The following is a 15,786-nucleotide window of genomic DNA, read 5'->3' on the forward strand; positions in this document are numbered from 1 at the left end:
TCTGTGCAGATGCCCAAGACAGTTCTTCCAATCCTAAATTGGTTAAAGAATTACAGAGGAAATGCCCAGTTTTTTGAAGTTTCTGCTCCTATTGTGTCTCAAATCTTCCTTTTATAGGATATCCGAATTTCCTTTCGAACTGTTGAAAGTCATTAGGCTGCTTGGTTGTGAGTCTTCCAGGAGCTTTTAATGTAAATATATAAATATGGATGGTGATATTCTTAAATCTAAGTCTTCAAAAGGCCTTAAACATAGTGTGGATTTCTTTTAGAAGTACAACTTAGCCAATGGGCAGATATCAGCAAAAGATTGCTCACTGGGGGATAAGTGCCATCACAGCATACGATTGTCATTGTTATTTGATTCCAGATGGATTATATTTCCTTTAAAGATCTGTTACCAATTAATCTTGGGAAACCCAGACACCAAGTTGCAGGAGGCAGGACTCATTGCTTTTTTCCAGTGTGCTTCCATACCTCACCTGAAGTCAATTCTCCTCACAAAGGCCGTGAGAATCAGAAACGCTATGAAGTAAAACGTACACGAGGCTGGCGCTTCATGATGTCCCATGGAAGGCATCTTGTTTAAATTGTCATTGTTGAATTACTTTTGTGGATGGTCTTGGTAGCATTGATACTGTTTACTAGAGGAGCCAATTACAATGGGTTTTGTCACTAAGGAACTCTACTAAAATATAAACACCTCTATTGGTTGTAAACCTGTTGTGTATATTAATTAATTACAGTTGAAAATGCTGCAATTATGAAGGGTTTTTTTTTAATGTGTGTGTGTGTATGTGGTTTCCCCCTCGTAGGCCATTAGTTTCTGCAAAATATTGTGCAAGCTTATATAATCAGATTTTAAATATTGGGAGCATGCTTAGTATACTAGGGATTTGGAGTGATCTTCACTGCTCAAAGACTGTAGATCGTTTTAACAGTTCTTACTTACCCTATTGTTTTACAATAGGGTACCCTATTGTTTTACAAGTAGACCTCAACACATGACCATAATGGAGCCTACCCATTATGATCTCATTTTGTGATGACTGTTAGGTGAGACAGAGTTACTTAACAACCCCCACCCCTGTTTTCCCTTGATGTGGTCACTAAATGAACGTGTCAGTCATTAAGTGAAGCATGGGATGCCTCAGGGGTGGGGAAGGCCCTGAGAAGGATAATGAAGGCCTAGGCCTTCCTGCCCAAGGTCTCTTGAGGCCTCACCACCCCCTGGGACACCCCGTGCTCTCTTCTGCCTCTCTAGGATCCCCACAGCCCTTGGGCCTGCTTTCCCCCACCACTGGGTCCCCATAGGATAGGACTTAGGTCTGATTCCCACACCACAAGAGCTGTAGTGGTGCAGTGGTTAGAATGCTGCATTGCAGGTGAATTCTGCTGATTGCCAAGGATTTAATCCTGACCGGCTTAAAGTTGACTAACAAAGTGCATAAATAACAAAAGAGCATAAATTTACAGATACAGATAATCAGAGTTGGAAGGGACCTTGTAGGTCATCTAGTCCAACCCCCCACCCAAGCGGGAGACCCTACACTATTTCTGACAAATGGCAGTCCAATCTCTTCTTGAAAGTCTCAAGTGATGGCGCTCCCACAACTTCTGAGGGCAAGGTGTTCCATTGGTTGATTGTTCTCATTGTCAGAAACTTTCTCCTTATTTCCAGGTTAAATCTCTCCTTGTTCAGTTTCCATCCATTATTCCTTGTCTGGCCTATAAGAGCTTTAGAAAATAGCTTGACCCCTTCCTCCCTGTGGCAGCCCCTCATTGATTTGCCATTGATAGTGTAGTGAAGATTTTTCAACTAACAGTTTCTGAACATATTATCTTGGGACTCACTCCTAAGAAGTCCCCAGATATAGCATTCAGCATCGGTTAAGGATAGGCAAGAAAACAGAAAAGATCGGTAGAGAGAAGTTTTTAAAAAGTATCTGTGCATACACACATGGCTAGTACAAATTGGCAGTCTTTTTGAAGTGCAAAATTTCTCCTCTCTACATTTTCTTCTCAGAACTGGTTTTAGAGGCAGAAAAATCCACAAACTACTGTGCTACATTGCAATAATATACTATGAGGCATGACAAACCACTTGTCATGCCTTGTTGTGGGATCCTAAACGCTGATGCTAAAAATAAAAGTGTAGATACCACATGAGCCACGGTGGCGCAGTGGTTAGAGTGCAGTACTGCAGGCTACTTCTGCTACCTGCTGGCTGCCTGCAATTTGGCAGTTCAAATCTCACCAGGCTCAAGGTTGACTTATCCTTCCATCCTTCCAAGGTCGGTAAAATGAGGATCCAGGTTGTTGGGGACCATATGCTGATTGTGTAAACCGCTTAGAGAGGGCTGTAAAAGCACTGTGAAGCGGTATATAAGTCTTAAGTGCTATTGCTACTAGGGCTCACATCCTCCTCCTCTCTTACCTTTTGAAGAGCTCTGGAGCCTTTTATAGAGTTGGAACAAGGCACTTCAACACAATGCAATTTTGGAAGCAACTGCCATATTGCCAGTAGCCACATTGAACTATTGCTGAGAACATGGTGGCCGCTTCTGGAATTGTACCACATGGCCGCGCAATGAAACAATCCTTTCTGCTTTCCCAATGCAATGTGCACAGCATTGAGGAAAGCATCGGAACGTTCATTTCTGCCAACCCTGGTCTCTGCAGTTAATTTTTCCTTCCTAGAGATAAGATCTTTACACTTGCTATAATTAAGCATCTTTTTAAGTTTTACTTAATATTCATAAGCTATTGAATATGAGCATATGGGTATGGTAAGGGATGACAGACAATAATGGAAAGATTATTGGACACTGTCTAAATAATTTTATTTTGTTACTTTCTCTGAAATCATATCTAACCTGGTGGTTAAAAAAAAAAAGATGAGTTCCAGAACAATGCCAATGAACAATGAATACAAATGTTAACGTTTCTTGGTCCCTTGTTGAGTATGAAAACATCCGTTTCCATTTACAAGAGAAGACTGGAAATAACTATCCCCACTCAACCTATCCTTTCCTTAGCAATTAGAACACTTATAGCATCTGCGAATGTCAAAGTCTGCTCTTAATTAAAGCTGTTGTATATTATCTAAGATCCAGTTTGATCTATCTGCTTGGATGTGAATATATATATACATATATAAACTTATAACTTATAAAATCAAGAGGTTTTCCCAAATTCATACAAAATTAGTTGGAAAATGTAGTTTCAGTCTTTACCGATTTAAATATCTCTTTGCCACCTATACTTTGGAAAAGCACGTGCTTTCTTATTCCACAAAGCTAAGAGGAAAAGCTCACTATTTATAGATATCTCAGGCCAGTGTTACTGTGCCGGATTTTCTGAAAAAAAGTGATCTGATCTTGGCCCTTTGTGTATTATACTCTACTCTCCTTCAAGAAAATTTTGCTTTTTTAAAAACCTCTTTTGTTCTTTTCTTTATTGCTGTGGTTCTTTTCTTAGCTAGAGTGGTATCGCATTGTTAGAACAGTAAATCCTTTTCCTGATTCTAAATGCATTAGTGATGTTATTGTTTCTAAAGAAATAACTATAATTCTCCATTTCTTACTGCAGCATAGTTACATCCACAGCTCAGAAGCAAGATGGGATTGTTCAGATGTAGTCATTTTTATCACAATGAGCATATTTACAAGTTAACATTTAATTAGTTTAAAAAGTTATATGAGTCATTCTTTCCCGTTTTTCCCCCCAATAACAGGTAAATAAACAGTACAAGTGTATTTCTGTACTGGGAAGGATTTTTGGATAATCCTGGATTATGGCAAACAGGTTATTTGCTTGTTTGCTCATGTATAATTCTTCCCATATCTACTGCATGGCAGGTAAACAAATTGGATCTAATACTGGTTATGGATCCTGGCTTCTCTAGTTTGAATAACACACTAAGCTAGGACTGTCAAACTCCCAGCCCATGGGCCAGATGCGTCACACTCTGGCCACGCCTACACCCACTTTAGCGAAGGGGGAAAAAGTCCTGATATGTTAACGTGACACTGTCATAACGACATGAGTTTGACACCCCTGCACTTAGCTGTTCTGTCTTTTTAGCTTTGTCGTTTTTCCATTTTATCAGTTTTAAGAAAAAATTACATATTTGATGTTGGCTTAAGGTTAACTTTTCTCAAATTGGCTATTTCCAGATGTGTTGTGACTGCAGTTGACTGGTGTATACGTTAGCAGATATTGGGGAACACTTTGGCTTATAGCTCACCTTACTCTACAGCAGTTGTGTTTTTCAAGTCTTTGCTTTTAGACTCCTCTGTTGAACATTCTGATGAAATTAGGGTTGGCATTTCTAAGAGACTATGTCCAACTTTCTTGAATCAGCCAGAAAATGTTTGGGTATAAGCACTATTTCTGCATCTTATTCAAACGATTGGAATCCCAGAGATAATTAGAATGATTTTTCAGATGGTGTAAAATCAGTGCAGGCAGATGAAGGCTTATTAAAGTTTCATTAACCTAAAGTTGATAGGTGATAATCTGATTCATATATTGAGTGGTGCTTTTTTTTAACCAGTTACGGCATAAAAATCCCACATTTGAAATGTTGAGTTGGCCAATCGGGCCATCTTGTCTTGGCAGGGCCATGTAACCTTCCTGCTTCACTGGGTCCTAATGGTTTTCCAGATGTAATTCAGAGTGTTGGTTATCCCCTTACCTGGTATAGGTTCAGGATCAGCTTGTTTGTGGAACTGCTTTCCCCAACTGTTTCTGCCAGCGTTACACATTCTAATGCAATGGACGTACTTCAGATTCCACTGTTGACGCAACATCATGGGATGGGAATGGGGAGACATGCCTTTTCTGTTGCAACACCTGCCCTCAAGAAGGATCTCCCTCTGATCTATGGTTTGCCTGATCCAGTTACCATTTAAAAAAATACACTAAACACTTGGCTGTTCCATCAGGTGTTTGAATCAGAATGATAGGAGATCTCACCTTGGGAGATGTAGTATATATGGAGGGTTCCCAATTGCTTATTAATTGTAGATGTTGTAATTTTTAATTGTATTTCCATTTTTGTTTTTTCTCATTGCTATCCCATCACCCATTGAATTCAGTTGCACGGCTATGTTCCATAAATACATAATCACCTCTTGAATTAGACCTCTTGTTTTTTCAGGGTGGGAATGATGAGTAAATGAATAGGTACATAAATCTACTGAAAGCCATGTTCTTTGAACTTTGTGTCTTTCATTTTCCCCTTGTGAAATATTGTAGGCACGTTTAGTGAAAGAAGTGATGGGATAAGTATAGTTCACTTGTGTCTTTAGCTTGCTCCTCCTTCTAAATTTTCACTTCTGCATCCTATATCTAGCTAGATGACATTCTCAACCCCTCTAACTCTTTTTGTAATTCCTATTTTCTTCAGACAGAATGGAAAGCTAAACTGGGAAGAAGTTGTTCTGAATCCTGGGGTCACCCTCTCCCCCCACCCCCAAAGCTAATAAAATCAGCCACAGAGAAATTTGGAGGACCATCATTTTTAATTAATTAATTGGTTGGCTGGTTGGTTGGTTGGTTGGTTGGTTTGTTGGTTGGTTGGTTGGTTGGTTGGTTGGCTGGCTGGCTGGTTGGTTGGTTGGTTCCTTCGTTCATTCATTCACTCATTCACTCACTCACTCATTCATTCATTCATTCATTCATTCATTTATATTTCCTATTAACGGCCCATGTCCCTACATGTAGCCGGGTCAGAAAGATATTGAGGAATTGAGAACCACTGAGAGATTTAAGATGGCCAGGATGATCATATCTCTCCCATCTACCCTCTTCAAATCATCTGGTGGAACCAAATGGCATCTCTATATTTTATCCAAACTGAAAATCTGACTGAAAAGGGTCCAGATAATCCATTTCTTCTGGGGTCCTCTGTAAATGCAGCCTGTACATCTTTTTAACAGTGTTCCTCTAAAAAGGAAAGTTGGAGGCTAGACAAAAATTGGCCAGAGAATTTTTATATCCAATATAAACAAATACATACAGAAAGGTACGGTTTATACACACATACATATACATATGCATACAGATGCATTTTTGGACTATTACCACAAGTCAACGTGGCTCTGACTTCAGATAAACCTTTGAGGTGAAGGACAAGGTTCAGGAGTAATCATGAAGTGAATTTGGCAGAAGCTGTGGGAACTATGGGGCTAAGCAGCCTGCATTGTAAACTAACAAAGTCTTGTTTGTGTTTGGCATTTTTATATGCTCAGGTGGATTTGCAGCTGCAGTGACCACTCCTCTGGATGTAGCCAAGACAAGAATTATGTTGGCAAAGGTAAGAACTTGAAGGAGAGTGTAGAGATGGCTGGCAAGTTTTCAGATTAATAATTCTGGCATCTTGCTTAGTAGTAGCAACAAAACTGAATCCAGCGTCTGTTGCTAATTTCACTGCAAGAATCATAATGAGAGCATAGGTACATTTCATTTCTGCATTGAAGACGAACTACAGTACTATCTTTTCTTCAATAATCTAGTTCTAGTAGCAAATTTGTGCCTTTGAAATACTAAACAGCTTTCTAATCCACTGTTTTTTGTGTGACGTGATGTTCTTAGGTGATAATATTTACATTGATGATGAGTATCTGTTTGTTAGAATAAATGGGAAACTTTAAATTCTTGACTATGAGCTGTTGAGCATATTATTTATTTATTTATTAAGAAGGTGTATATGGTTGCCTACATATAATATAAATACATTATTATTTTATATTATGTGACAAATATATATTAAGATAATGTATATGGCTGCCTCCATATAAATTATATAAATTATGAGTTCCCTCACTGTGACTCCTGAAGGCTTACAGAAGTAAAATCCCAAATATAAAACCCAGTGAACCCCTATCAAAGAAACCACTTAATGGGCTTCATATTCCCCTGGGCACAGGTAGTATTCAGCAGGTTCTGACCAGTTCTGGAGAACCAGTAGCGGAAATTTTGAGTAGTTCAGAGAAATACCGGCAAATACCACCTCTGACTGGCCTCAGCCCCATCTATTCTCTGCCTCCCAAGTCCCAGCTAGATCGGCTGGGTCTTCTTTTGTTGCCCTGAACAGGAGAACGGAGCTGGAAAGCAGGTTAGTGGGTGTGGGAAGGGAATGGGGATTTGGCAGTATCCTTTCCCTGCCATGCCCACCAAGCCATGCCTACAGAACGGGTAGTAAAAAATGTTTGAATCTCAGTACTGCCCCTGGGCCTCTAGGCCTATTCACAACATTATTTTTTCAAGGCCTTTCGAAAGAGTGTCACAATGGAGGCCAATCTTATCTTTGCAGGGGTGATGTTCTTCAGAGAGGGAGCCACCACACAGAAGGCTTATTTTGGGTCCACTAGAACCAAATATTCATTATCTAGTGCAGATCATGGTTTTCCAGTTCAGTCATTCTCATCTCTTGTAAAAGAGTTTCAGCTGTGAGAGACCTTTGTGTGACATTTTGGCTGAAATAACGGTCTTCCCGGAGGCAGCTTTTTATATGTATACGTCTGCTTCTTTTTCTGTATAGACTGGCTCCAGAACCGCAAGTGGGAATGTGTTATCAGCTCTTCAAGGTGTTTGGAGAACTCAAGGGATATCTGGGTAAGGATAAATAAAGGTGCAGGGATGAATTGAGGGAAAATGTAAACACATTTTTTTTTCAGTAGAAAGTGGATTTTTTCCCCCCCTGAATGACTATGCAAAGCAAGATATTTGTATATTTTTTCACTTAAATGTTCCATGCTTTAAATCTTGTGTATGTGCTGTCTGGTGATAATTCATGAGAAGTTTTTGAGTAAGTTAAATTGATGTTAGCTAGATAGTTTTTCTGCAGGGCTGTGAACCAAGGAGGGCGTTTATTTCAGATGTTTTGTATATTGCAAGAGTTTAAATAGTTCATGATGCGAACGGTGGCGGGGGAGGGAAGCTTTTTTGTTGCTTAGGGAAGCCAACAGTTATAATCTGTTTTGTGACTGGTGTGAGTCCATTGTTAAGACATTCTGTAGTTTATTTTGAGTCAAAAGATAGCAGAGTCTTTCCAAAAGAGCACTAGGAAAGTTACGATGAGCACAAAATATTATAGATCTATGTATTCTTTTTTATTTCATGATTTATAATTCACCTTTCCTCTAGGAATTCAAACACTGTATTTTTTCCTCCAGTTTTATCTTCCCCCAAACAGCATATAACTTAATTAGGCTGTGAGACAATGAGCAGGCCCAAATCATCCAATGGACTTTTATGGCTGAATGTAGACTTCATTTTGAGTGCCTTCAGTCCTTAGCCAACTTTTAAATTGATCTATTTAAAAATGTTCCATTAGTTGTGTACTACGAAGTATTTACAACATATACTTTTTTTTAGATTTGCACGTGTGTGTTTTCAAAAATACTATAAGGATCTGAAATGTATGTTCTGTTTGCTAGCTGCTATTATTTGTCAGTAAGCAAACACTTTCCACTGGTGAAATATACTGCATTAAAACAATATTGTTCTTTCCAGTTGTCACAGAATAAATCACAAAATAAACAATGGCAATGAAATAAATAGGATAGCTGGGAGGCAAAGGAAATGGAGTCTGTGGATCCTTTAAATGTTTCAGTGATCTTCTCTCAGGCTGTTTTGGTGCAGAGAGTCCTTCCTCTCCTTCCAAGCTGCTTAATCTAACAAGGCTCATCAGTCATTGCTTCATCTTGGTCTTAACTTACTCTTCCTTCCAGCACATTACTTCCCCCCCCCTCCCAAGTTATTTTCTCTCACCCATTTCTTGAGAAAGTTTTTAATCCGTGTGAAAAGTTATCTGCTGTTCTCTCCAGACCCATATCAGGATAGAAGAACAATGTGTGTGTCTGGGCAGTCATGTGACCCTATGAGAGACAGTGCTCAGCTGTCACATTCTGTCACAAGCTGCTTTTAGCCCCAGCAGCCCTTTGCTAGCTCCCGAAAAACTCTGACTTTCATATGAAAAGAAAACACTTGTGGGCCCTTAGATTATAAGGTTTGTAAGCTTCCCAGAGTCGCTTGAGGGTGAGATGGTTTGGGAAAGAAAAAGGAGGGAGGGAGGGAGGGAGGGAGGGAGGGAGGAAGGAAGGAAGGAAGGAAGGAAGGAAGGAAGGAAGGAAGGAAGGAAGAAAGAAAGAAGAGAGAAAGGAAGGAAAGAGAGAGGAAGAAAGGAAGGAAAGAGAAGAAGGAAGGAAAGAGAGAGAGGAAGGAAGGAGAGAGAGGAAGGAAGGAAAGAGGGGAAGAAGGAAGGAAGGAAGGAAGGAAGGAAAGAAGGAAGGAAGGAAGGAAGGAAGGAAAGAGAGAGGAAGGAAGGAAGGAAAAAGAAAAAAGAAAGCAGGGAAGATAGCATGGATGCTTAATATAGTGCAGTGGTATCAAATTTGTGGCCCGTGTCTTAGTAAAAGTTTTATTCTTAATGTTTTAAAATTCTGAATTATGTTTAAAGATATCCTAGAGTTGCTATGGGTTTCCGTGACAGAACCAGTGGTGGGATTCAAAATGTTTTACTACCGGTTCCGTGGGCATGGCTTGGTAGGTGTGACATGGCTTGATGGGCATGGCAGGGGAAGGTTATTGCAAAATCCACCCCACTAACCTGCTTTCCAGCTCCGTTCTCCTGTGCAGGGCAACGAAAGAAGACGCAGCTGATCATCTGGGACTGGGGGCAGGGCCAGTCAGAGGTGGTATTTGCCGGTTCTCCAAACTACTCAAAATTTCCGCTACCGATTCTCCAGAACTGGTCAGAACCTGCTGAATACCATCTCTGGACAGAACATTGAAAATTGGTAGTGTAGCTGTTAGCAGGGGTTGTATGTGGTCCAAAGATGATGCTAACATGTCTTAAAGAAATGGAGACCTTTCAGATAGGTCTTCTTCATCATGTTTCCGTGCTTTGGGGGGCTTCTCAGGATGATCCTCTCTGGAAATTGCTAGAACAGAAAGCATTGCTAACTAGAATGGGTAAATGTAGAAAGCTTGAGGAATTATGGAAGAATACAATTTATATAAAATTGCAACTAAAAAAAAAGGTCACATTTAATTGATGGACTCCTTCAGCTGCCAGGCTTGGAACCTACAATCACATTCCTCTGTCTGTTCTGGGGATTTATTTATTATTTCGATGAAATTTGTCTGGGATCATAACGTCAGAAAAATTACAGTTCTGATGTCTAGGAAAGGAGAAAGTGGCAAGCTGGGGCAACTTGAAGGAAATTTTGGAAGGTGGCTGGAGATATTACAGGCCAATTTTGCAAGGCTTTCTACCAATTATAAATGGTTAATCAAAACAGGAAAAGTGTCACGCCTGGTGTCCATCCGAAAGGACAGATGATGAATTGCCTTATCTCCCATCCTGTTATTTCACAGCCAACTAAACTGTAGAGTCTCAGACTGCAGATTGCCACCTTATTAAAACCAGAGGCTGCATATTTGCTTCCAACTGGCACTTGAAGCGTGGGCCAGTGGTTTAACATCCCATCTTCTCTTTGCTGATGTTAATTCTTTTTCAGTCACTTTGATGTAATGGGGGATTATAAAAAGAGACTAGAGAGCCATAAACCAGACATGCACTTGTACCAGTTTTGTTCTTTCGAATCCATGCCCGGATGACTGACTTCCAAGTTTAGCCTATTATTTCTCAATGCCTCATAGCAGTATTATATGCAGCCCTACAGAGTGCCAGGCGATAATTATTAGCTGATATATTTTGAACAGAAGCTGGAGAAAGGGGTCATGAGTTGAATACTTGCTGGGGTCATGAGTTGAATACTTTCCCTATTCCTTCCAATCCTAAACTTTAATTCGTTGGGCGGTGCAACCAACTGACGGGCAATCAAGTTCTCTGAGCTTATCTGTGCTTTCAGTTAGCATAGTTTATGCTTGTTGGAGTTGGAAGCCATTGTGAGGAGGAGGAAGAATTAAACTTGACTGTCTTAGATGCAGTCCTTAGCTTGCCAATCTGATATAGAGATATAGAGATAGATAGATAGATAGATAGATAGATAGATAGATAGATAGATAGATAGATAGATAGATAGATAGAATTGTTTATTGGCCAAGTGTGATTGAACATACAAGGAATTTGTCTTGGTGGATATGCTCTCAGTGTACATAAAGGAAAAGATACATTTGCCAAGAGTTGTGCATCATAAGGTACAACACTTAATAATAGACATAGTGTACAATAATCAATCCTATCATACTAGGAAACAGTCAAAAATCGTTAGGATACAGGCAACAAAGTTACAGTCATACAGTCATAAGTGGGAGGAGATGGGTGAAAGGAAGGATAGGAGGATTAATAGTAACAGAAGTGCAGACTAAATAGTTGGACAGTGTTGAGGGAATTATTTGTTTAGCAGAGTGATGGTGTTCGGGGAAAAACTGTCCTTGTATCTAGTTGTTCTGGTGTGCAGTGCTCTATAGCGTCATTTTGAGGGAAGGAATTGAAACAGTTTGTGTCCCTGATGTGAGGGGTCTGTAAATATTTTCACAGCCCTCTTTTTGATTCTGCAGTATACAGGTCCTCGACTGAAGACAGGCTGTAATTGTTATTGTTTTTCTGCAGTCCTAATTACTCCCTGAAGTCTGTGTCTGTCCTGTTGGGTTGCAGAACCAAACCAGTGTACATAAAGGAAAAGATACATTCACCAAGAGTCATGCATCACAAGGTGCAGGTGGAGATGACAGAACTGTAGAACTGTATCATATTATGTATGACTGGATTTAGGCTGGACCCAACTCTCACTCTGGACCTAATTGTAGACAATATCTTTGTTGTAATAAAAAAAGGAACAACTAGAGGAAACACATGAAACAGTCAATATCTTCAAAGGAATAAAATTCACAAATGGAAGAAGAAAAGAACAATACAGTTCCCTTCCTGGATATCCTCATCAACAGAAGAAATGGCAGCAAAACTGGGCTGCCATTTTAGATTTAAATGGCACAACCTGATCTATAGGGGTCTGCCTTGGGGATGGACTTGAGGCTTTTCTTGACTCCTTGATCTCACATTGTTCAAAAGGATTTCACTGATAGTCATCAATTGAGATAGGAAAAGCTACTGGAGAGAATACCTGCAGACAGGAATCAGGTCTTGGTAAACAATATCAGTCTTGGTATTCATATGAATTTTTTTATAACACCTTTAAGCGAAGAAGGGTGACCAAATTCTTCTGTAGAGAGAGCTAAAATTTTGGAAGAGATTATTGGGCTGAATTAAAACCTAAAGCACATAGATAGATAATCCCTCAGCGTGGTCTATCTAATAAATGTGTTAGCACCCAATGAAATACATTCATTAAAATACTGATCAAGAATTATTTTGGATTATATCCCTTTATAGCTTTATTTAGAAATAACGGCTCCTGATTTGACATTTCTTGTAAGCATGCCTTATTTATCACCACACCTGTAATAAGATTTCACAGTGTGCTAAAGCAATGTGGTGGGAGTTTATAAGTTCCCTATTTCCATATATTTCACCTCATTTCTCTTAATGGACTGAGAGTGGCCTACAACTTATAGAAGTCTGCTAGATCCATGGAAAACAACACAGTTATTGGGAAAAACAACACACGCCTCTGGGAAGAACTTGAAACTCTCCAGGCAAATGTGTTTCCTGCTTTCTTTGCTTTACAAGAAAACCAAACTAAAGTGTGTCATTCTTAAATTTTTCCTGCGTGGAAGGAGTTAACAAACTACTGGACTGCAATCAGAACAAGAAAGAGCTAGGTAAGCTGGAACTCTACTGAAGAATTAGCATTTGAAAGAGAAATTGAATAGAGAAAATAATAGCGGCAATTACTTTGGCTGTGGATCAGTGCCAGCTTAACCTTTTCCAGTAGGAATCTTCTAATCTCCAGATACACGTCTTGGTGTAGATGTGCCGATCTGCTGAGGGAATCTTCTGTCAGTACTTGTCTTGCTACAAATTACTTCGCTTTAAAGCTGTAATTACAGTAATGCAGTGGATTGCTGTCTAGTGAAACCATAAAACATTTCCATCTGCCTGCCACAGCCCTGAAGCAGACCACAGACAAGTGCAAGAAGGAAGACAAAGTACCCTGAATCTGATTTAGCAACGGCTTGAGGACGAAAATAAAATAAAATGCTGTTGTACAAGGCTGTTGTAGAACTTGTTTCATATTCTCCAAAGCACAGATTAATCAGAAGTTTTAATTACAGCTGGCTTGATTAAAAACAACAACCCTTTTTCTTAGGACATTAGTAGTAATGTCCTTGTTGATTCTGATGAGCTTGTTTCTTACAATGAAGAAATCCAACAAGAGATGTCTTAAGGCCATCCTAATTTGAATTTTAGAGAATTATTGTTGAATGGGAGCAGCATGGTGGCCTAGAAGTGGTGCTCTCACCCAGGAGAGGGATTCAAATTTTTTAACAACCAGTTCTGTGGGCATGGCTTAGTTGGTGGATGTGGCTTGGTGGTCATGTGACTGGGAGGGCGTGGCCAACTCAACGCCACTCACGTTAAGGGGCGCTTATCCTCGCCTGGCCTCTCATGACTGGGGATGCTGCAACAGTCGTGAGTGTGAAAAATGGTCCTAAGTCACTTTTTTCAGTGCCATTCTAACTTTGAATGGTCACTAAATGAACTATTGTAAGTCAAGGATTACCTGTACAAAAATACAAAAAGCTTCTTTGCTTGCAAAAAGCTGCCCTAAATACTAATCATTAGATTAAAAATACTTGCAAGCCGGAGTTACAAATCAGGCAGGGTGCCAAAGCACCTTGAGGAATTAAAGTAGTTAAAATACAATGATAACTTATCAGCAGCCAGCTCTTGCTCATAAAGTGAACCCCTTTAACAGAGAGGTCATTTAAGCTCTCCAGAAAGAGCACACCCAGGAAAAGCAATCCTTAGATCCATTTGCGCCACTTAAAGATACCAGCTGGTCTCACTCATCTCACAAGGTATCCTAAGGAAATCATCCAGGTTTAAGGAAAGGTCACGTGCCCCCCAGAAAGGCAATAAAAAAATCAGTGCCAAACTTGCATCCTGCCTCTTGGAAGTACACCCCAAAAGGATAGTGCCAGATACCACTAAAGCAGTGAAGGAAGATCCCCACCCCAGATAGAAAAAGAAATCATGAGGCAGGAAAAAAAATCAAACACAATACAAATAATTAAATCACAACAGTAGCTGTTGCTTGTTAAACCATTACTAGAACAAATAGACACAGGAACTAGCCAGATTTCTCAAACCAGTTTCTTTTCAGGAACAGAGATTAATATTTTTCCTTCAAAACAAAGCTGAATAGGGAAAATTATCCCATCAATAAACACAGGATTAAATGTTACCAAGCACAGAATTAAACTTCACCCCAAACTAGTTTTAGACCCAAACTCAGAAAGGGTATGTAAACTCACATTTGAATGTCAATCTTTCTAGCTAGCCAAGAAGAAGTATTTCATGGGACTATTTCCTCCCAACAGCAACATAAAAAGCTTAAAACAACCCTTCCCCTTTAAAAAAGTATCAAGGAAGAAAAACCCCTCCTTTGGAGACAGTAAGTCTAGGCATACTGCCAAGAATGTAATAAGGGTAGAAAAAAACCTAAGGAGATTTCTTCTAACCTGCTTCTGACCTGCTTAAAAAGTCAACAAGAGGTTCTATAGAACCGGTCAGAACCGGTAGAATCCCAACCCTACTCTCACTGCGCAAACAGGAGGCTGGGAGTTTGATCCTAGGTAGCATCAGATATTTCTCTCTCTGGGTGCAAAGAGAAAACATCTGCTGTGAGCTCCGCATAGGCATCAGGAAAGGCATCCAGCCAATAAATGCTCAGCTCCATTCAATCGTCTTGACTCCACCCCGATGCAAGGGATTACAGGGTTGTTAAAAGAAAAAAAGGGTTATTGAATGAAATGAAAGAGTTTTGGTGTGGTAATTAAGTTAATGGGTAAACATTATTGGAAATGGCAGATCACCATTAAATACTGTAGGCTGTAGCACTGCCAATTAGCCATTTATGTAGTTATTGAACAGGCCTGGAAATTAAAAACTGTCACCATTTGCAATTATACCTGCTTTTAGCAATATTGAACACAGTCTCAGAGCAACCCATAGGTGACTTTTAGAACTGTGTCTTCTATAAGCAAAAAATGTAGTAGTTAGTGGCAAAATGGCTCTTGGGTATTGTTTCACATCAAAAGTACCATGAGGCACACAATGTTTCTTAACAAGATTTATTGAAGACGGAGTCAGTGGGTTGCAATGACTGTGGTGTTGGCATATGAGGGAACAGTATGAAGACTGCAGGACCAGAGTAGAGGTTGAATTGCAGAGGTTTAATATGCTGAGATGTCTGGAGGTAGATGCTGGTTTATGGATTGCCCTGAAGCGATCTTTTGGGTGGACTCAGGTGGGGGAAAACTTTGGAAAGTTTTATCCCAGTCCTTGGAGTATATCAGTATCCAGATGGGAAAGCATAGACTTAAGCTAATCTCTGACAAGACTGACTGGCTGAGGGTTCATAACTCTTCTGATGTCCTGATTTACTTCTGAGTGGAATTGCACTGTTCCAGAAAAAAAACTGGCACGCAAGTTGGGTGTCTTCCTGAACTCTCAGCTCTTGCTTGAAAATCGAGTAGTAGCCGTCGCCAAGAAGGCCTTTGAACAGATCTGTCTTGTGTGCCAGTTGTTCCTCTTTTTGGGCCAGAAGGCCCTTTTCATGGTTACTCGTGACTTGGTTACTTCATATATGGACAACTGCAATGTGCTGTTTTTGAGCTGTCTTTG

At 39.9% G+C, this 15,786-nt stretch overlaps 1 protein-coding gene across 3 annotated transcripts in view; it reads left to right on the forward strand.

Annotated features, from left to right (window-relative positions):
- SLC25A26 (solute carrier family 25 member 26) overlaps positions 1–15,786 on the forward strand; it is a 134,852-nt gene that overhangs the window by 114,801 nt on the left and 4,265 nt on the right. For all 3 annotated transcript variants that reach the window (XM_026722078.2, XM_087923631.1, XM_087923632.1), the window contains 2 exons: positions 6,257–6,321; positions 7,549–7,622. In XM_026722078.2, coding sequence (XP_026577863.1) covers positions 6,257–6,321; positions 7,549–7,622 — 139 coding nt within the window. The remainder of the gene's footprint in view (positions 1–6,256; positions 6,322–7,548; positions 7,623–15,786) is intronic.

This window comes from Pseudonaja textilis, chromosome 2 (assembly GCF_049901715.1).
Source record: "Pseudonaja textilis isolate UNSWEBS1 chromosome 2, rPseTex1.2, whole genome shotgun sequence".
NCBI classification, from domain to species: Eukaryota; Metazoa; Chordata; class Lepidosauria; order Squamata; family Elapidae; genus Pseudonaja; species Pseudonaja textilis.